We start from the raw sequence: 16,041 nt of genomic DNA on the forward strand, positions 1-16,041 counted from the left end.
CCACGTTGCGTCTGCTTCTCGACGAGAAGTCAGCCGTGTACTGTATGAGTTTGTCTCGGGATCTCTTGATATCAAACAAAGTAGATCGAGCCAGGTTGAACTCGCGGAGGATGCGGGAAGAAGACCACCCCGCATCTACTTTCTCCAATATCTCCCGTTTCTTCTCCAGAGTCAACACCACTCTCTTCCTCTTCTCAGGTGGCAGGGCCATCATCACACACACTAATAGGAGGCCTGAGAGCAGCAGGAGTGCCTGCAGCAGGTAAGGCACCACCACAAAAGCGAGCACGTGGGCAGCCATAACGACGAGCGTGCACTCGTGGCGAGAGACAGGTGGAAAGTGGGGAGGATGCAGCGGCGCTCTATCGGACGTTGGAGGAATGGCGCGCCACAACAAAGCTGTCCCGCGCCGCACGCGGCAAGTTCAAATTACGGGCGGGAAAAATTCAGTTTTGTTTTTTTCTTTTTTCCCCCGGACCATTTGGGAATGTTGGATCCCAGGACGATTATGTAAGGTTAGTGGGGATGTTCGGATATTGGGCGTTCGGATATTAGAGGGATTACTGGTATACATACATACATACATATATATATATATATATATATATATATATATATATATATATATATATATATCTATCTATCTATTGCCAGACACCTCAATCCCGTTTGGGGTGGCCACAAACAAATCGCCTCCACGTCGCCCTGTCCTCCGCCATTTCACTGCCCTGCTCCCAACTCACACCCCCCTCTCTCATATACCTCTCCACCCCATCCCTCCATCTCATCCTCGGCCTCCCCCTCCCTCTTCCCCCCTCCACCTCACTCGCATATACTCTCTTCGTCAGTCTTTCACCCTCCATCCTCTCCACATGGCCAAACCACCTCAGTGTGTTCCTCATAACGCTTCCTATCACATCCACATCCACACCACAACGCTCCTTTATATCCTCATTCGTCAGCCTGTCTCTTCATATGACTCCACAGGCTCCTCTTAAATAACTCATTTCCACTGGTCTCACTCTTGACTTGTGTCCTTCCAACAACGTCCAAGCTTCACTTCCGTACGTTAGAGTTGGTATCACAATACTGTCATGTAGTAACTTTTTCACTTCCATGCTCACTTCCCTGTTTCTTATCACTGCTTTCAAAGAACCAGCAACCTTTCTTCCCTGCTGTATATATATATATATATATATATATATATATTTACCCTAAACTGTTGTTGCTTAGAACTGAGAACAGGAACCTGGACTGTAAAGCAACAATACATTGTCATATTCTGCGGATAAATGTTGGGTACTTTTCTTCTCTGCTGTATTGTGATTGTCTCCTACCCACCAAATAATGTCCAAGCATAATGGATTTAATCCCAGAGCCTATTCCCTCTCTTGAAATTTACTTTTGTATCAACTAATCCTTCCTCTTTCCTTTCCTTCTTTCTGAAATGTTGTTAAGCACATGGGAGACTTCACTGTGCCTATTTTTTGGCAGTTACTTTGCATACTGCACCACATCATTCTCTTGTAACAAAAACATATAAAAATAATACCATGACTCCTGTTATGGACTCTTTCAACTGAGGTAGGTCATGACACAGCTGATGAGTTCTATGGACTGGAAGTTAAACTAAATGCCAAACCCTGCTAATTGTTTTCCAACTGCTGCTGAAACCTATTGGGAGAAAAGAAATCTGAGATGTGTAATGAGATTTGTAGCAATGTGAGAGCTTCAACAAGGAATCTGATTCAATGTACAGACAGACAAAATATCACATAGTTTCTACACTTCTGGCTGAATGTTCTCTGCAATGACTGTGTGGCTGATTGCTTGTAGTCACAGTCTGCTCCCATGGTAGTATCTCCCAGGGTTGATGATAGCCATCCACATACTACCTAAGACATTTCATTCTCTTGTATGCCCTCTGTACTGTCGTAATACTGATACAATTTGCATCAATAAGATACTGAAAGGTAGTGTGCAGAATAAATCACTAGGGAAAAAGTGTTATGAAATCTACACAGCCGCTTACAATAAAGTCCTAAGCCTGACAACATTTCAGTGCATTTCTTGTCAGTAAATCTTGCTATTGAATGACTATTCTAACTGGAGACCTAAGTATTTTACAAGTGCTTAAAACTAATTAATGGTTACCACAGGTACAGAGAATCAATGCTCTTGCAGTGGTCTGTTTCAAGGAAAAAAAGGGGGATGGGAGGGGCCATGGTGAAAATGTATGGGGTGTTCACAGTGAGACATGGATGCAGAAACAACATTCTGAGAAAAATATATGAATGGAAAATCTACCTATGAGCGACTTTACATTCCCTCTTCTGTCTTTCTTACCTTCACTCTTTCCTCTTCCTTCTGCCTATGGGTGACTCTACGCTGAGTGACAAGCCAACTGGTTTCCTGTACACCAGGAAACCATTTACTATGCTGAGTGGTAACCATATAACCAAATTTTGCCGCCTGGTGATTTAGTGGGTAATTATTGTGCTCCAGTCGGACTGAGCCGGTGAAGGTTTATATCTAAGGGGTGGTTGGGGCTGACTGCTCATGTAACGCCACTCAGGGATGAGTGAGGCTGGTCACTCTCATCTTAAATGTCGGGACCAACTGCCTAGTCCCGGGCTCCTATGCTCCTCATGGGGCAATGTAGGACTGGATGATGATGATGGATGGATTGTTATAATACCACACTACATATCACACATAACTGATTATAACTAGGCTTAGGCAGTCTAGGCTACCATATGGAAGAGGCCTATGCCATGTACTTTATGTCGATGGCATCCATCATTGTTTCACTGATTGTTTCATGGCTGATAAGTTGTTTGGGGACCTCCCATGCATGGTAATTGTTTGGGAGCTATGGGCCTCTGAACTGGAATTATTGGCGTCACAGCAAAATTACCCCCATTTTACCCTAATAACTCCTTCAGGATGGGTACTGCATCCTTTGCCTCCAGTTATTAGTTCTCTTTTAACTGAAAAGATACTGGTAAGCTGATTTTTTTTTTTTCTTGATGGAGTAATGAGAACTTATCATAATTCTAATTGTGACACACTGGCAAGCTGTCATATTTTCTTTTATATAACACAGAGCTACTGTGTACTCTTTTAATGACAAAATTTATAGCTAAACTCATTTCTTATCATCCCATTCTCTCTGTTTACATAACTCAGCTGAATTCCATTATGACTCAGCCCACTTGATCCTCCAGCCAATAGAAGCACATTAAGGACAGTTTTGTACTGGGCTAAAACCCATTCTTGTGAGCATCAAGTCCAGAAAACTTTGACTGGTCTTGACTGGTCTAAAATGACCTCACAAAAATGCAGCTAATGTGAGGCAACCAACAAAAGTGTATGAAATGGAAAGAAACCCTATGTTGCATCAAGAGGAATGAGAAATATGGAAGGAGGAAACAATGCTGGCACGGGAATGGTGGCAAACATTTGCTCATGACTTTACATTCAAGGTTCTTTAGTCTGGTGAACTGAAGTATCTTGATCAACTGTTAAAACTCCCATCAGCAAACCCAGGTGTGGTGTTACGTAGTGAAGATGATTCCTTGCGTCTTGATGAGCCTGGAGCTGTTCACCAGTCATTTTTCTCTGATCATTCTTTTGTGTATAGAACCTCTACGTTATATAATAGATAGCCGTTGTCCATGAAACAACTCTCTTCTGCTGAATCCTTTAGGAGATAGCATAAAACCTTACTTTTTTCAAAATGCTTCGACCTGGAAAGAGGTACTATGGTGAATGATTATAGGGTTTACTTATTGCCACTTTCATATTTTTTTACTGATGAAGTTTGTGCAGAGTTTTGCTGATGTCTGTGAGCATCGTGCCTTGAGAGTAAATGTAGAAAAGAGTAAAGTGATGGTTATTGAGAGAGAAGGTGACTCCCAGTGTGATGTTACAGTGAATGGAGAGAGACTGGAATTGGTAAGAGAGTTCAAATACCTGGGTACAGTGATAGAAAAGAGAGGAAAATGTGCAAAAGATGTTGAAAGTAGAGTGACACAAGGAAGGTAAGTAGCTGGTGCAACGATGGCCTTGATAAGAAACAGAGACTTTTGTGTTGTAGCTGCACAAGGATTACATGAAGGAGTATCAGTGCCAACTTCAACATGAGGATGTGAGACTATAGTGTGGCATGAAAATGAAAAGTCAAGAGTGAAAGCAGTGGAGATGGGACTGCTGAGGAATGTATGTGCAGTACGGAGAGTGGATAGGATACGAAATAATGTGATTCGTGAAAGATGTGGAGTGAGGAAGTCTGTGGACACCAGAATCGAAGGGGGTGTACTGAGATGGTATGGTCATGTGGAGAGAATGGATAACAACAGAGTGGTGAAAAAAGGTAAATCTGAGTGAGTCTGAAGGAGGGAGGAGGCGAGGTAGGCCAAGGAGAAGGTGGAGGGATATGATGGATGAGTGTGTGAGGAAGAGGAGTTTGGAAGTCAGGGAGGCTAGGGGACTGACAAGAGATCAAGCTGGCTGGATGAGAATTGTGAGAAGAAATGCATGATCAGGGATTTGGCACCTCTTTTTAATGCGACAGCATCTGGATTGACTCTTTTGGGTTAATGTGAAGCTACAATACGTGATGAATGTTTTTGGCATATCATATAGAGCCAGGATTCCAAGGGCTTCAATGGTGCATGAATGGAAGCGTGGCCCATTGGATTAGGCAAATTTGGGCTATCTGGACGTTGCTACTCCTCACCCTGCCCTAGGGTGGGAAAGGAGGTCCAGATGATAATGATGATGATGATGAAGTTTGTACTGTATATGACAGATGTCACAATTCTTGTAACTGTAAAAATAATGTATATGTGTGCTGGGTGCTAGTGAATTTCCTATGGATGAACTGGCACCTTTGAGAAACAAAAACCAGATTATTATTACTATTACTATTATTATTATTGTTTATTATTATTATTATTATTATTATTATTATTATCACCATCATCATCATCATCTGGACCTTCTATCCCACCCTAGGGCAGGGTGAGGAGCAGCAATGTCCAGAGGGCCCAAATTTGCCCATTGCAATGGGCCAAGGTTCCATTCACTCATCATTCAAGACCCTGGAATCCTGGCCCCATCGGATGTGCAAAAACATTCACCATGTTCTTTAGCTTCACATAAACATATCCTGTTAGACTGAGCCACTCTGTATATCGAGATGGAACTAATTGTTCCAGTTATGTCCTACAATGTGGTAAAGCAGCTTACCGAATCAAGATCATGTGTGGCAAGAAGGGAAAGGGTCTGGAGGGCAGTTTTTGAGGAGAGGGGTCGCCACCGTGCCATATCCCGCAGGGTAAGAGCTGCCGCTAAAGTTGCCTCTGCACCTTGGTTTCCCACCTGCACCAACTTCTTCACAAGGTCATTTGGCACCTGTGGCACCTCCATGAACACCCGCCATAATATCCTGAGAATGGAAGAGTAACTGATTCCATATACACATAATCACAAATAAATAAATAATAACCAATTTACATTAGATAGTACATGAATACTTCAATGAAATTCTGCTCAGAAAATGTAAATCAGAAAATTTCACTGACCACATTTTCTTTTTTCACTCATCACATGTAGTTTTGCATGCTGTACTACTGTGGGACAAAAATCTGGTTTGTGTCAATCAGAAATGAACCTGTATTAGACAACTATGAACCACAGGTAAAGACTAAACTTCATATATAAAAATAGGAAAAAATATTTGCTACACAAATTATCTTTTTTGTGTTATGACATTGCAGGTCAATAACAAAATTTAAAAAGATTTGAGCTACATGTCACTGAATCATGTATTCACAATAATCTACCAAATTAATGACATGACCATAATGCTTAGTTCCTCTGATTACATGGAGTGTTACAATGATGACAGATGATAAATTTCTATCTTTTTATGTGTCTATTGCCTAATGCCTTAATCATATAAGGGGTAGCCATAAACAAACTGCCTTAATGTCACCCTGACCTCTGTCATTTGGCTGCCCTCCTTCTAACTCACACACCCTCCCATTTATATCTTCACTCTATCCCTCCATCTCTTACCATCCAAAATAATAAAATCCAATCATCATCATATCATCATCATCCGAACCTCCTTTCCCACCCTAGGGCAGGGTAAGGAGTAGCAAAAAAGTAAAATGAAGTACAGTACTAAATTACTGTACTTCCCTCAAACAACCCTGCTCCACTTACTCATCTCTATCCTTAGATGGGTCCAGTGCAACAAGTCGACTGATCACATCATCCAATATATCAGCATATCCCTTTTCCCTAAGGGGCAGCTTGCCATCACCTCCACTTGCTGCCATCATCAATCTCCCAACTTGGGAGAAATCGTGGCGCACAGCATACTCTGAGTACAACCATGACAAGAGAAGGTCACCTCGGCCTCCGACATCCTCTAGTATGAAGTCCTCCAGTTCTTCAGGGTGATGGAGTTGGGGCAAGGTGCATGAAGAATAGGTATGAAAAAAATGGTAAGTTACTCCTATATCATTCCTTGTGGCATGTCTAAGTTTGAGGACATGTTATCTCAGTCCAGAACATAGGTAGGTGACTGGACTATGCTCATGGTGATATCACATGATATATATACCAGATATGATTATTTATATGTACATATACAGGTAGGTCCCATTATGCAACCACTCAATATACGAGAAACCGATGATACGACCTGGGTAAATTAGGGACTATTTTCGTTATACGATCTCAAAAATTCAATGATACGACATTCAGTCTGGGACAAGGTGGGAGCAAATGCAGTCACCGCTGTTCTCTCTCAACCTCAGATAGAAATAGTGGGACTGCTCTGCTGCAACATTGCCAGATGTGCAATAATTATCGCAAAATGCGATATTTTGGCACACTTTGCGATATGCGATAATGTGATAACTTTCATAATTTCATAATCTGAAAAATAAATCGAGGATTGCAAAATTAACAAGTCTACTATAAGACTAGTATAACAGTAGGATTTAGTAACTGTTACAATAACCAGTAATATAATCTGGTAGGCACTTAACAGTTAAACAAATTCAATAACATTAATTAATCACTCCACATATAAATATATTAATTCCACAGTAATTACTGATTTATGTGAAGAAATGCCTTTGTTTATGAGCAATAATTCTGATCAAAAAGCGATAATTTTAACGTGCTGGGTACGGTAACAGGGGTTTGGGAATCTGGCATGGCTGCTCAGCTGGCGACCGTCAGCTTCCCACCTCCAACACAACATTACCACCTATAGATGAGTGATATGCATGTTTTATATATTTAATTAATGTGCAGTGATGTTAATTGCATACTACTTGCTCTTTCAGGTTGCTTTCTCTACAGTTCAGTAATACAGATATGTTTGTTGTGTTTGGTATCGTATATTTTAGCTTGAAAAGTTGCCTTTGATGGGGTCCTTGACCCCAACCATTATTGAACCATTAGTTACGTGTTTCGTTAAACGAGAATTCATTATATGACTATGCCAAATGGAACCTAACTGCTCGTATCTTCAGGACCTTCCTGTATATATATATACAGTACATCCCCCTAATACACACCCATGTGGGCGGCAGAGGATGTCACGTACTAGGAATTCGTGTACTGTGAATACATAAACTTACGGGAAAAATTACATATGGGCAGCACCCCCCTTCATGGGCAACCCTTGAGATGCTTTTCAGACCTAAGTATTGTATTGTACAGGGAAACTATCTAAGACGTATTACCTAAGATGAAGTAAACCAACAAGATTATGGCTTTACTAGGTAAATCAACAAGGATATGGCTTAACTAAACCAACAAGAATATGGCTGCTCACCTTTACCTGTTATTGGTTCTCAGGGGGGCAATGTCGCGTACTCGGGGTAACCCTGGATTTGGGCCACTCTTCGCTGTCTGTCTCGCTTACAAGGAGTTCAATTTGTGTACTTAAAAAAAAAAAAAAAAAAAAAAAAAAAAAAAAAAAAAGGGGGGGGGGGGGTCCTCACGTACAAGGGGGATCGCGCAATCGGAAATGGCGTACTGTGGGGATGTACTGTATATATATTAGTATACATGCAGTGCTTTTATATCAGGGAAGCAGAACTAAAGAAGAGCCATGAGAACCAGCACTATTACAAACATCTTTATTGGGTAACGTTTTTGGCTATAATTCATAGCCATTATCAAAAGTAGGACAAAACTTCTTTGACTTGTCCTATAACTGACTTTAAATACATACATACATATATAAATCATCTAATCCTGTGTTGCCCCATGAGAAGCGCAGAAGCCCGGGACTGAGCAAGTTGGTTCTGACGTCTAAGATGAGAATGACCATCCTCACTCTCCCTGAGTGGCATTATGTGGGCAATAAACCCCAACCACCATTTGGATATAAACCTACACAAGCTCAATCCAGAAGGAGCACCTTAATTACCCATTAAACCACCAGGTGCCATAGTCTGCTTATATGGTTGCCACCCAGCTTAGTATATGGTTTCCTAGTGTACAGGAAACCATTTGGCTTGTCACTCAGTGTAAAGACACCCATAGACAGAAGGAAGAAGAATGAAAGAAGGAATGAAGGACATAAGAGGAAGGAAGGAAAGAAAGAAGGAAGAGAGGAAAGGGCAACCACTCAAGAGCAGCACCACACTGAGTAGGTGATAAGTGCTGAATTTAAATAAACCAGGTAAAAGAGAGGAAAGTCAGTAAATGACTACTGCTACTTAAAAATAAAAAAACATAAGGGGAAACAAAAAAGTGGAAGTGACTAGTAAAAAAATAAAATAAAATAAAGGATGTAAAATTTAATGTAATTAAAATTAAAACAAAACTAAATTTAAACACTGACCATCAGAATAAATGGAATACAACTACTATTGTCAATACTTAAAAACAGAGGTGAGGAGAGGAGTTGCTGAGTGACTTATAATGGCCAGTAAGAGTGTCATGAGAGTTGCAGTTCATCAGGACTTTTTTACCAATGTCAAAACCATCTAATTTAGCCATTCCAAAGCCTCAGGTCACCCTATAAAAATCATTTTTTTTTTTTAATTACTGCACCTGATGACTCCACTTGCAGGTTAACAGCATCTCTCCTCACATATCAACATAAACCTTCCCAGGGCTTCCACAATACCCCCATTCCTGTCCACTGTTTTTAAGTAAAGTACTGACAGTGGTAATTTTATTCTAATTATTTTGACAATGGTACTATTCTAATTTTGTTTCCTTTTAACAATCATTAATCCTTTAACAAGAGCTGATAGCTCTTGTATTTCATCCATCCATCATCCAATCCTATGTTGCCCCATGAGGAGCGTAGGAGCCAGGGGGTAGGCAGTTGGTCCTGACTCTTGTATTTCACTTTGGGTAAAAGACTTTATTCACCACAGGAAAACCTCCTGTCAAGGATGAGTTGAAAACTACTATGGTTAATTCTTAGATGACAGCTGATGAAGCACAGAAATGTATTTTATTTTGGCTAATGACAAAAACTTTTGCATTCCACAGGGAAACCTCCTGTTGTTCAAGGGTTAAAAAAAATTGGCCAAGCAACTTGTTTATGGCACATCAACAGCACTGGAGTTACATGGTACTAAGTACTTATGTTTGTTGTCATCAATGGGTGATAAAAGGCTTAAACATGCAATGACAACCATGGCCTTCCAAGATGTAAATGTAAAGCACAATGACTATTTATTATATTTTCAAAATCAGACAAATTACATGTCTAACCTGGCAAAACCAAATGCTAGCAACTGTTGGGTACATAATGTAAGGTAGAAATATTCATTGGTGTAATTTATTTACTTATTAATTAATTTTTTGAGTGACATGCCAAATGGTTTCCTGTACACCAGGAAACCATTTACTGTACTATGCTGGGTGGTAACCATATAACCAAATTTTGGCGCCTGGTGGTTTAGTGGGTAATTATTGTGCTCCAATCAGATTGAGCCGGTGGAGGTTTATATCCAAGGGCTGGTTGGGGTTTATTGCTCACGTAATGCCACTCAGGGATGAGTGAGGCTGGTCACTCTCATCTTAAATGTCAGGACCAACTGCCTAGTCCCGGGCTCCTACGTTCCTCATGGGGCAACATAGGATTGGATGATGAATGGATGGAATTAATCTTTTGCTGACTCTGGATACAAACTTGGAAGCCTGTTGCTGAGGTCAAGCAGTCTACCAGCAATGCACCAAGAGGGCTGATCCTCTGCAGCCCTAATACACATAATCTAGCCTCTGGGCGTTAATACCCATTATTATCTTTGGTTAAGTGGTGTTGACCATCATCCACTCACTCAGTGCAGTCCTGCCTACTGCTTCCTTCATCTTATCATTCTTTTTCCGTGTCTGCCCTCCATTTACCCAAATTCGCCCATCCTTTCTGTCACTTATTATTGTTCCACATTCAACTTCAGTGACACTACATTGTGTGACAAGTCTAATGGTTTCCTATAACCCAGATGCTGAGTGGAAACCATAGAACCAAACAACGTGGTGCTGTGGAGCCTACAATGGTGCCCCAATTAACCAGGTGGAGACAAATGCACCATCCATGTAGGAACCTTCACACCCTTCCCATCCTTGCTGTCTACAGCAAAGGAACATCAGTTCACGACATGGGATGGCCCTACAGGGGTAATTCCTTGCTTGTGGTCACTGGGTCTGGTCACCCAGACAGATCAAAGTTATTCAACAACAAGAGCCCATTATCTTTAATATGATATGCTAAGGATATAGCATGCAGACCTGGTGTACCACGTAGCCTGTTGTATAATATGGTACCATGCGATACACGAGCCGCTACTTTAAGTGAAAGTGTTTGGAGAGAAAAAATGGAATATCATCACAGACATCATCCTTCCATCTCTGTTTCCCATGATAAAATGGCAACATATATTTCTTCTTCCCTTTCTTCCTTTTGTCTTTCTTTCCTTCATTCTTTCCTCTTCCTTCTGTCTATGGGTGACTCTACACTGAGTGACAAGCAAAATGGTTTCCTGTACACCAGGAAACTACTTCCTATGCTGGATGGTAACCATATAACCAAATTATAGAGCCTGGTGGTTTAGTGGGCAATTAAGGGGCTCCAATCGGATTAAGAATGTCCAGGTTTATATCCAAGGGATGGTTGGGGTTTATTGCTCATGTAATGCCACTCAGGGATATGTGCGGCTGGTTACTCTCATTTCAAATGCCTGGACCAACTTGCCTAGCCCTGGGCTCCTGTGCTTCTTTTGGGACAACATACCATTAGATGATATTGATGATCTATCTATCTACAGCCAGATGCCATAATCCCGTATGGGGTGGCCGTTTGTGTTTGAGTTAGTTGTTTTACGAGGAGGGGCACTAACCCTCCATCAACCCAATGTTTACACGAAGGGAACATGTATGGGTTGGTTACATGGTTACCACCCAACATTGTACTGTAAATGGTTTCCTTGCTTACAGGAAACCATTGGGCTTGTCACTCAGTGTAAAGCCACCTGAAATGGACAAAATAGTAATATAATGTGACAGGAATGATGGGAGAAATAGGAAGAGAGGAGGGCAGGCACTGAAAGAAAACGATAAGGGTGAAGGAAGAAGTAGGCAGCACTGCATTAAGTGAGTGGCTGATGGTTGCCATCACCTACCACCCAAGACGATGATGTTTTGTATCCACATACCTACACATTCCTGGTCAGATACACAGCCGGCCAGCATTGTGAGAATACGTATGTGATTTTTTGCAGAATTGGAAGGCCCTGATGAGGCCAAGGATTTCAGGAGACGGCTAAGGAGAAGGGAGTGCATGTGGGTGACGTTGGCGGGGGGTAGTGGCCTCGTAACCTCCTCCAGTTTCATGGCCTTAACCTTGCTGTGTCTCACTCCACGTCCCACCACTCCTGCTGGCACCAGTGCAGGGCCATGGGGCTGGTGAATAGAATGGAATAGGTTTGGTCAATGACACAAATATATCATCATCATCATCATCTTGGCCCTATTTCCAACAATGGTCAAGAATGAGAAGGAGTGAGCATAAAAAGACAAACGACATACAGAACTGTCATAACCTTATTTCTCCTGATACCTATGAATGAAAGGAATAAGTCTAGTAAAGAAGAAGGAAACACCGTCAGCATAACCCCAATCCTTCTTCATAAGATGCATGTGAATTAAATGGAGTGGATTTGGTATAAAAGCAAAAAACATATAATCTCAAAACCTTATTTCCTATGATACTTGTGAATGAAAAGGTGTACCACAAATGGTACAGGGCACCACCACTGACCTTGGGAGTTACAGTACCACCATGACTGAAATGTGGCTATGGTATTAGTACTGCAACTAGCCACACAATTATCATTCTTTTGCAGGAAACTCAGTTACAAAAGATTCAAAGTCCAGGCTTAGATTCTACATTGATACAAATCTTATCACACATGTAAGAGTTCTTTTTTCCCAACAGTTTCCAACAACTGCAGGGAAATAATCAGCTGACTTTAGTACTTGGTTTAGTTTCCAATTTGCAAAAAATGTCAGCTGCACTATAACCAACCTCAGTGTGTGGGCTCCTTAAATGAGAGCGTGCCCATTTAATAGGATATGATGTGATTTTATTTCAATGATTTAACAGTGACACATGGTATTACATATCATTTGGGGTACTCTATAAGAGTAAAACGAGTTACAAGGAATGACATCTTGTACATAAATTTCCAGAAACAAAGGCAGAAGAACTAAACAAAAAATACCATTTTAATGGGAGGAGGCTGTAGCACCAGCCGATCCGGGTGGCACTCCCAAAGGGATTGGGAATCCTGGTGATAGGGAGAGCTGGAGCTCCTGTTTTACTAGCTACCTAACTATCCCCCTTTGTTGACCTTTTCAGTGTGACACTAGCATGGAGAGTAGATCACCATACTCTCCCAAATACTTCCTCTATCTCATACACTACACCACATGCGTTTTTAAAGTACCCCACTACGCCACAGGGGTTGACGCCAGCAAGGGCATGCAGCCAGAAAACTTTGCCCCAGCCACCAAGTAGCAGATTTTTTGAGGGAAGGCATGGCAAGGGTTCTGCCAGCATAGATCGTGGGACTGGGGTGAGGTGGGGATTGAACTTGTGATAGAGGGTACAGGCATTGCAGTTCCCAGGCTGCTGCTTCCACCCACTACAGAGGGGCCCAAACTGGAAGTAGCACCCCAGGAGGTTGCCCTATCAATGGGTATATAATGGCAGGGCAGTTACAGTGCCAAGGCACACATGGAGGGTGTCCCTCTAGCTGTCCTGAAAGGGTGCCCCAAAGCAACTACCACAGCCACTGGTCAAGGCTGGTGGGCTATAGGTCCCAGATCCATTGCCTGAACCTGGGACTGTGAAGTGGGTGGGGCCTGTGCCATGTCTTTTCTCTTTATTATTTTACTGCTTATGACCAAGTTAAAGAATGAAATTCAAAGCAAGCCTGAGGACACTAAATCACCCAGAGGGATCAGAGTGGCGTGGAATCGTTGCATTGCGTTGCGTTGCGTTTTTAAAGGCTCCAACATGCTTGCATGTGTCGGCCTTGGTCACCTAATGGCGGCTCTCCACGTTGCACGATCCATTGCAGCCTCCCTGTTCAGTCCCTTAACCCTAAGGTCATACTTAATGTGGGAAGTTTGAGGGGCAGAGACAGGTAAGTGGTTGAGACACTCAGTAGGAGGTGGGTAGATACGGTATGTGTGCAGGATGTCAGAAGGATCAGCCAGAATGATTGCTGGGAAGGATTGTTATTGTAATCGGGATATTATAGGTGAGCAGTGTGTGAAGAATGATGAAGGAAAGGTAGTGGTGAACAGTAAGGATATTAAAGATGCATGGAGAGAGCATTATAGCTGGTTATTGAATGAGGAATTTGACTGGGACAGGGAAGGTTTGGAGCCAGCAGATCAAGTGTTTGGCCCTTGGCCTTTGATTGATGCTGCTACTATGAGTGAGGCAATAGGCAGGATGTAGGTGGGGAAGGCAGCAGGTGTGTCTGGGTTGACTGCCAAAATGTTGAAGGGCCCAGGAGATATAGGGGTGAGGTTAGTCACTGACCTGATAAATATGATTATTTATGAGTGTGTTATCCCAGATGACTGGCTGAAGAGTGTAACTGTAAATGTGTATAAAGGGAAGGGTGATGTCCTGGAAAGAGGAAATTATAGAGGTATAAAGCTTTTAGATCAGATAATGAAGGTAATGGAGAGAGTTATAGAAAGTATGATTAGAGAAAGAGTGAATATTGATGAGAGGCAGTTTGGGTTTATGCCAGACAGGGGGACCACTGATGCCTTATTCACTGTTCGACGACTTCAGGAAAAATATATTGGTAAGAAAAGGGTGTATTTTGTTTTTGTTGATTTGGAAAAGGCCACTGACAGAGTCCCTACAGACGTGGTGAAGTGGGCAATGAGAAAGCTTGGCTTGGAGGAGTGGCTGGTTAGGGTGGTTATTGCTATGTATGTGGGTGCTCGCACCCAGGTAAGAGTGAATGGAGAGTTGAGTGATGAGTTTTCCGTGAATGCTGGTGTGCATCGGGGATCAGTTTTGAGTCCCATGTTGTTTATCATGGTACTTGAAGCCCTTTCACGTGACTTCAGAAATGGACTCCCGTGGGAGATGTTGTATGCTGATGATTTGGTGTTGATTGCAGAACAAAAGGGAGGTGGAGGAAAGATTTAGGAAGTGGAGAGATGGTATGGGGCACAAGGGCTTAAGCGTAAATGCAGATAAAACAAAAGTGACGATATCTAGGGTTGGTGGTGGTACTGTCAAAGACGAGGAAGCGTAGCCATGTGCAGTTTGCCACAAGGGCGTGGGAAGTAATTCCATCTTGTATGGAGTCTGTGATAAATGGGTGCACAAGAGATGTAGTGGTATCACAGGTAGACTGCGAGATAATGCTGATTTTATGCGTACGGCATGTCGGGGAGAGCAGGTGGAGATTATCAGGCATAAAAGGATTGAACTTGCTGGTGAATCTCTTGAGTGTGTGGAAGAGTTTTGTTATTTGGGAGACATGTGTGCTGGAGGTGGGGCTGGAGCTAGCTCTGTGGCTAGGGTGAGAAGTGGTTGGAAGAAGTTCAGGGAGCTGTTGTCTCTCCTGACACTGAGAGGACTCTCCCTACGTGCTAAAGGGTTTTTGTATGCAGCATGCATTAGGAGTGTAATGCTGTATGCTAGCGAGACCTGGGCAGTGAAGGAGGAGGATACCCACAGGCTCAGATGTACAGAAATGACAATGATTAGCTGGATGTGTAGTGCATCCCTGCATGCAAGGTCTCGGGAGGCTGGGTTTATGATGGAAGAGTTGAGAGGTAGGATGGGATTAGAGTGTATTGGTGTTGTGATGAGGAGAGGTAGATTGAGATGGTTTGGGCATGTGGAGAGGATGGGGGATGATAGCTGGGTGAGGCAGGTGAGAAGTGTTGGTGGTGGGGTTATGAGGGGCAGACTGAGAAAGACATGGGATGAGGTCCTTAAGTGTCACCTCAGGGTTAAGGAACTGAACAGGGAGGCTGCAATAGACTGTGCAGCATGGAGAGCTGCCATTAGGTGACCAAGGCCGACACATGCAAGCATGTTGGAGCATTTAAAAAAGAAACAAAACGAGTTGTTTTGGCATGGCAGGAAAGATGGATATGGTACTGTGGGCGTGTTGGTTGGGGAGAAATAGGTGGAATATGTCAGTAAGATGGAGGAATAGAAGAAGGGAAAGACGAGAGGAAGGAGTAGTTGCAAGGAGAGTGGAAAGGTTACAAGAGGATGAGAAAAAGGCAGAGTATAAGAGAGAAGTGGAGGAACGATTGGGCAAATATGAATTGGAGCAGATGGGAGACGTGGAAGGTATGTGTAAGATATTTACAGAAGAAATATGTGCAGCATGTGATGTGGTGTGTGGAAGGAAGAGAAGACGGAGGGGGGTGCAAGGAACAGCGTGGTGGACTGAAGAGGTGAAACAGGCTGTGGCACAAAAGAAGAAAGCA

The 16,041-nt window shown here is 42.5% G+C and overlaps 1 protein-coding gene across 1 annotated transcript in view; it reads right to left on the reverse strand.

Annotated features, from left to right (window-relative positions):
- The window catches only part of Sym (symplekin scaffold protein), a 96,981-nt gene that overhangs the window by 32,755 nt on the left and 48,185 nt on the right, over positions 1 to 16,041 (reverse strand). The window contains exons 10-12 of the mRNA XM_080277540.1: positions 11,712 to 11,958; positions 6,235 to 6,463; positions 5,254 to 5,452 (exon numbers count right to left, since the gene is read on the reverse strand). Of these exons, the coding sequence (XP_080133666.1) occupies positions 5,254 to 5,452; positions 6,235 to 6,463; positions 11,712 to 11,958 (675 nt within the window). The remainder of the gene's footprint in view (positions 1 to 5,253; positions 5,453 to 6,234; positions 6,464 to 11,711; positions 11,959 to 16,041) is intronic.

Source organism: Coenobita brevimanus, chromosome 70 (genome assembly GCF_032717465.1).
Source record: "Coenobita brevimanus isolate Jiangsu-jjx chromosome 70, ASM3271746v2, whole genome shotgun sequence".
Lineage (NCBI taxonomy): Eukaryota > Metazoa > Arthropoda > Malacostraca > Decapoda > Coenobitidae > Coenobita > Coenobita brevimanus.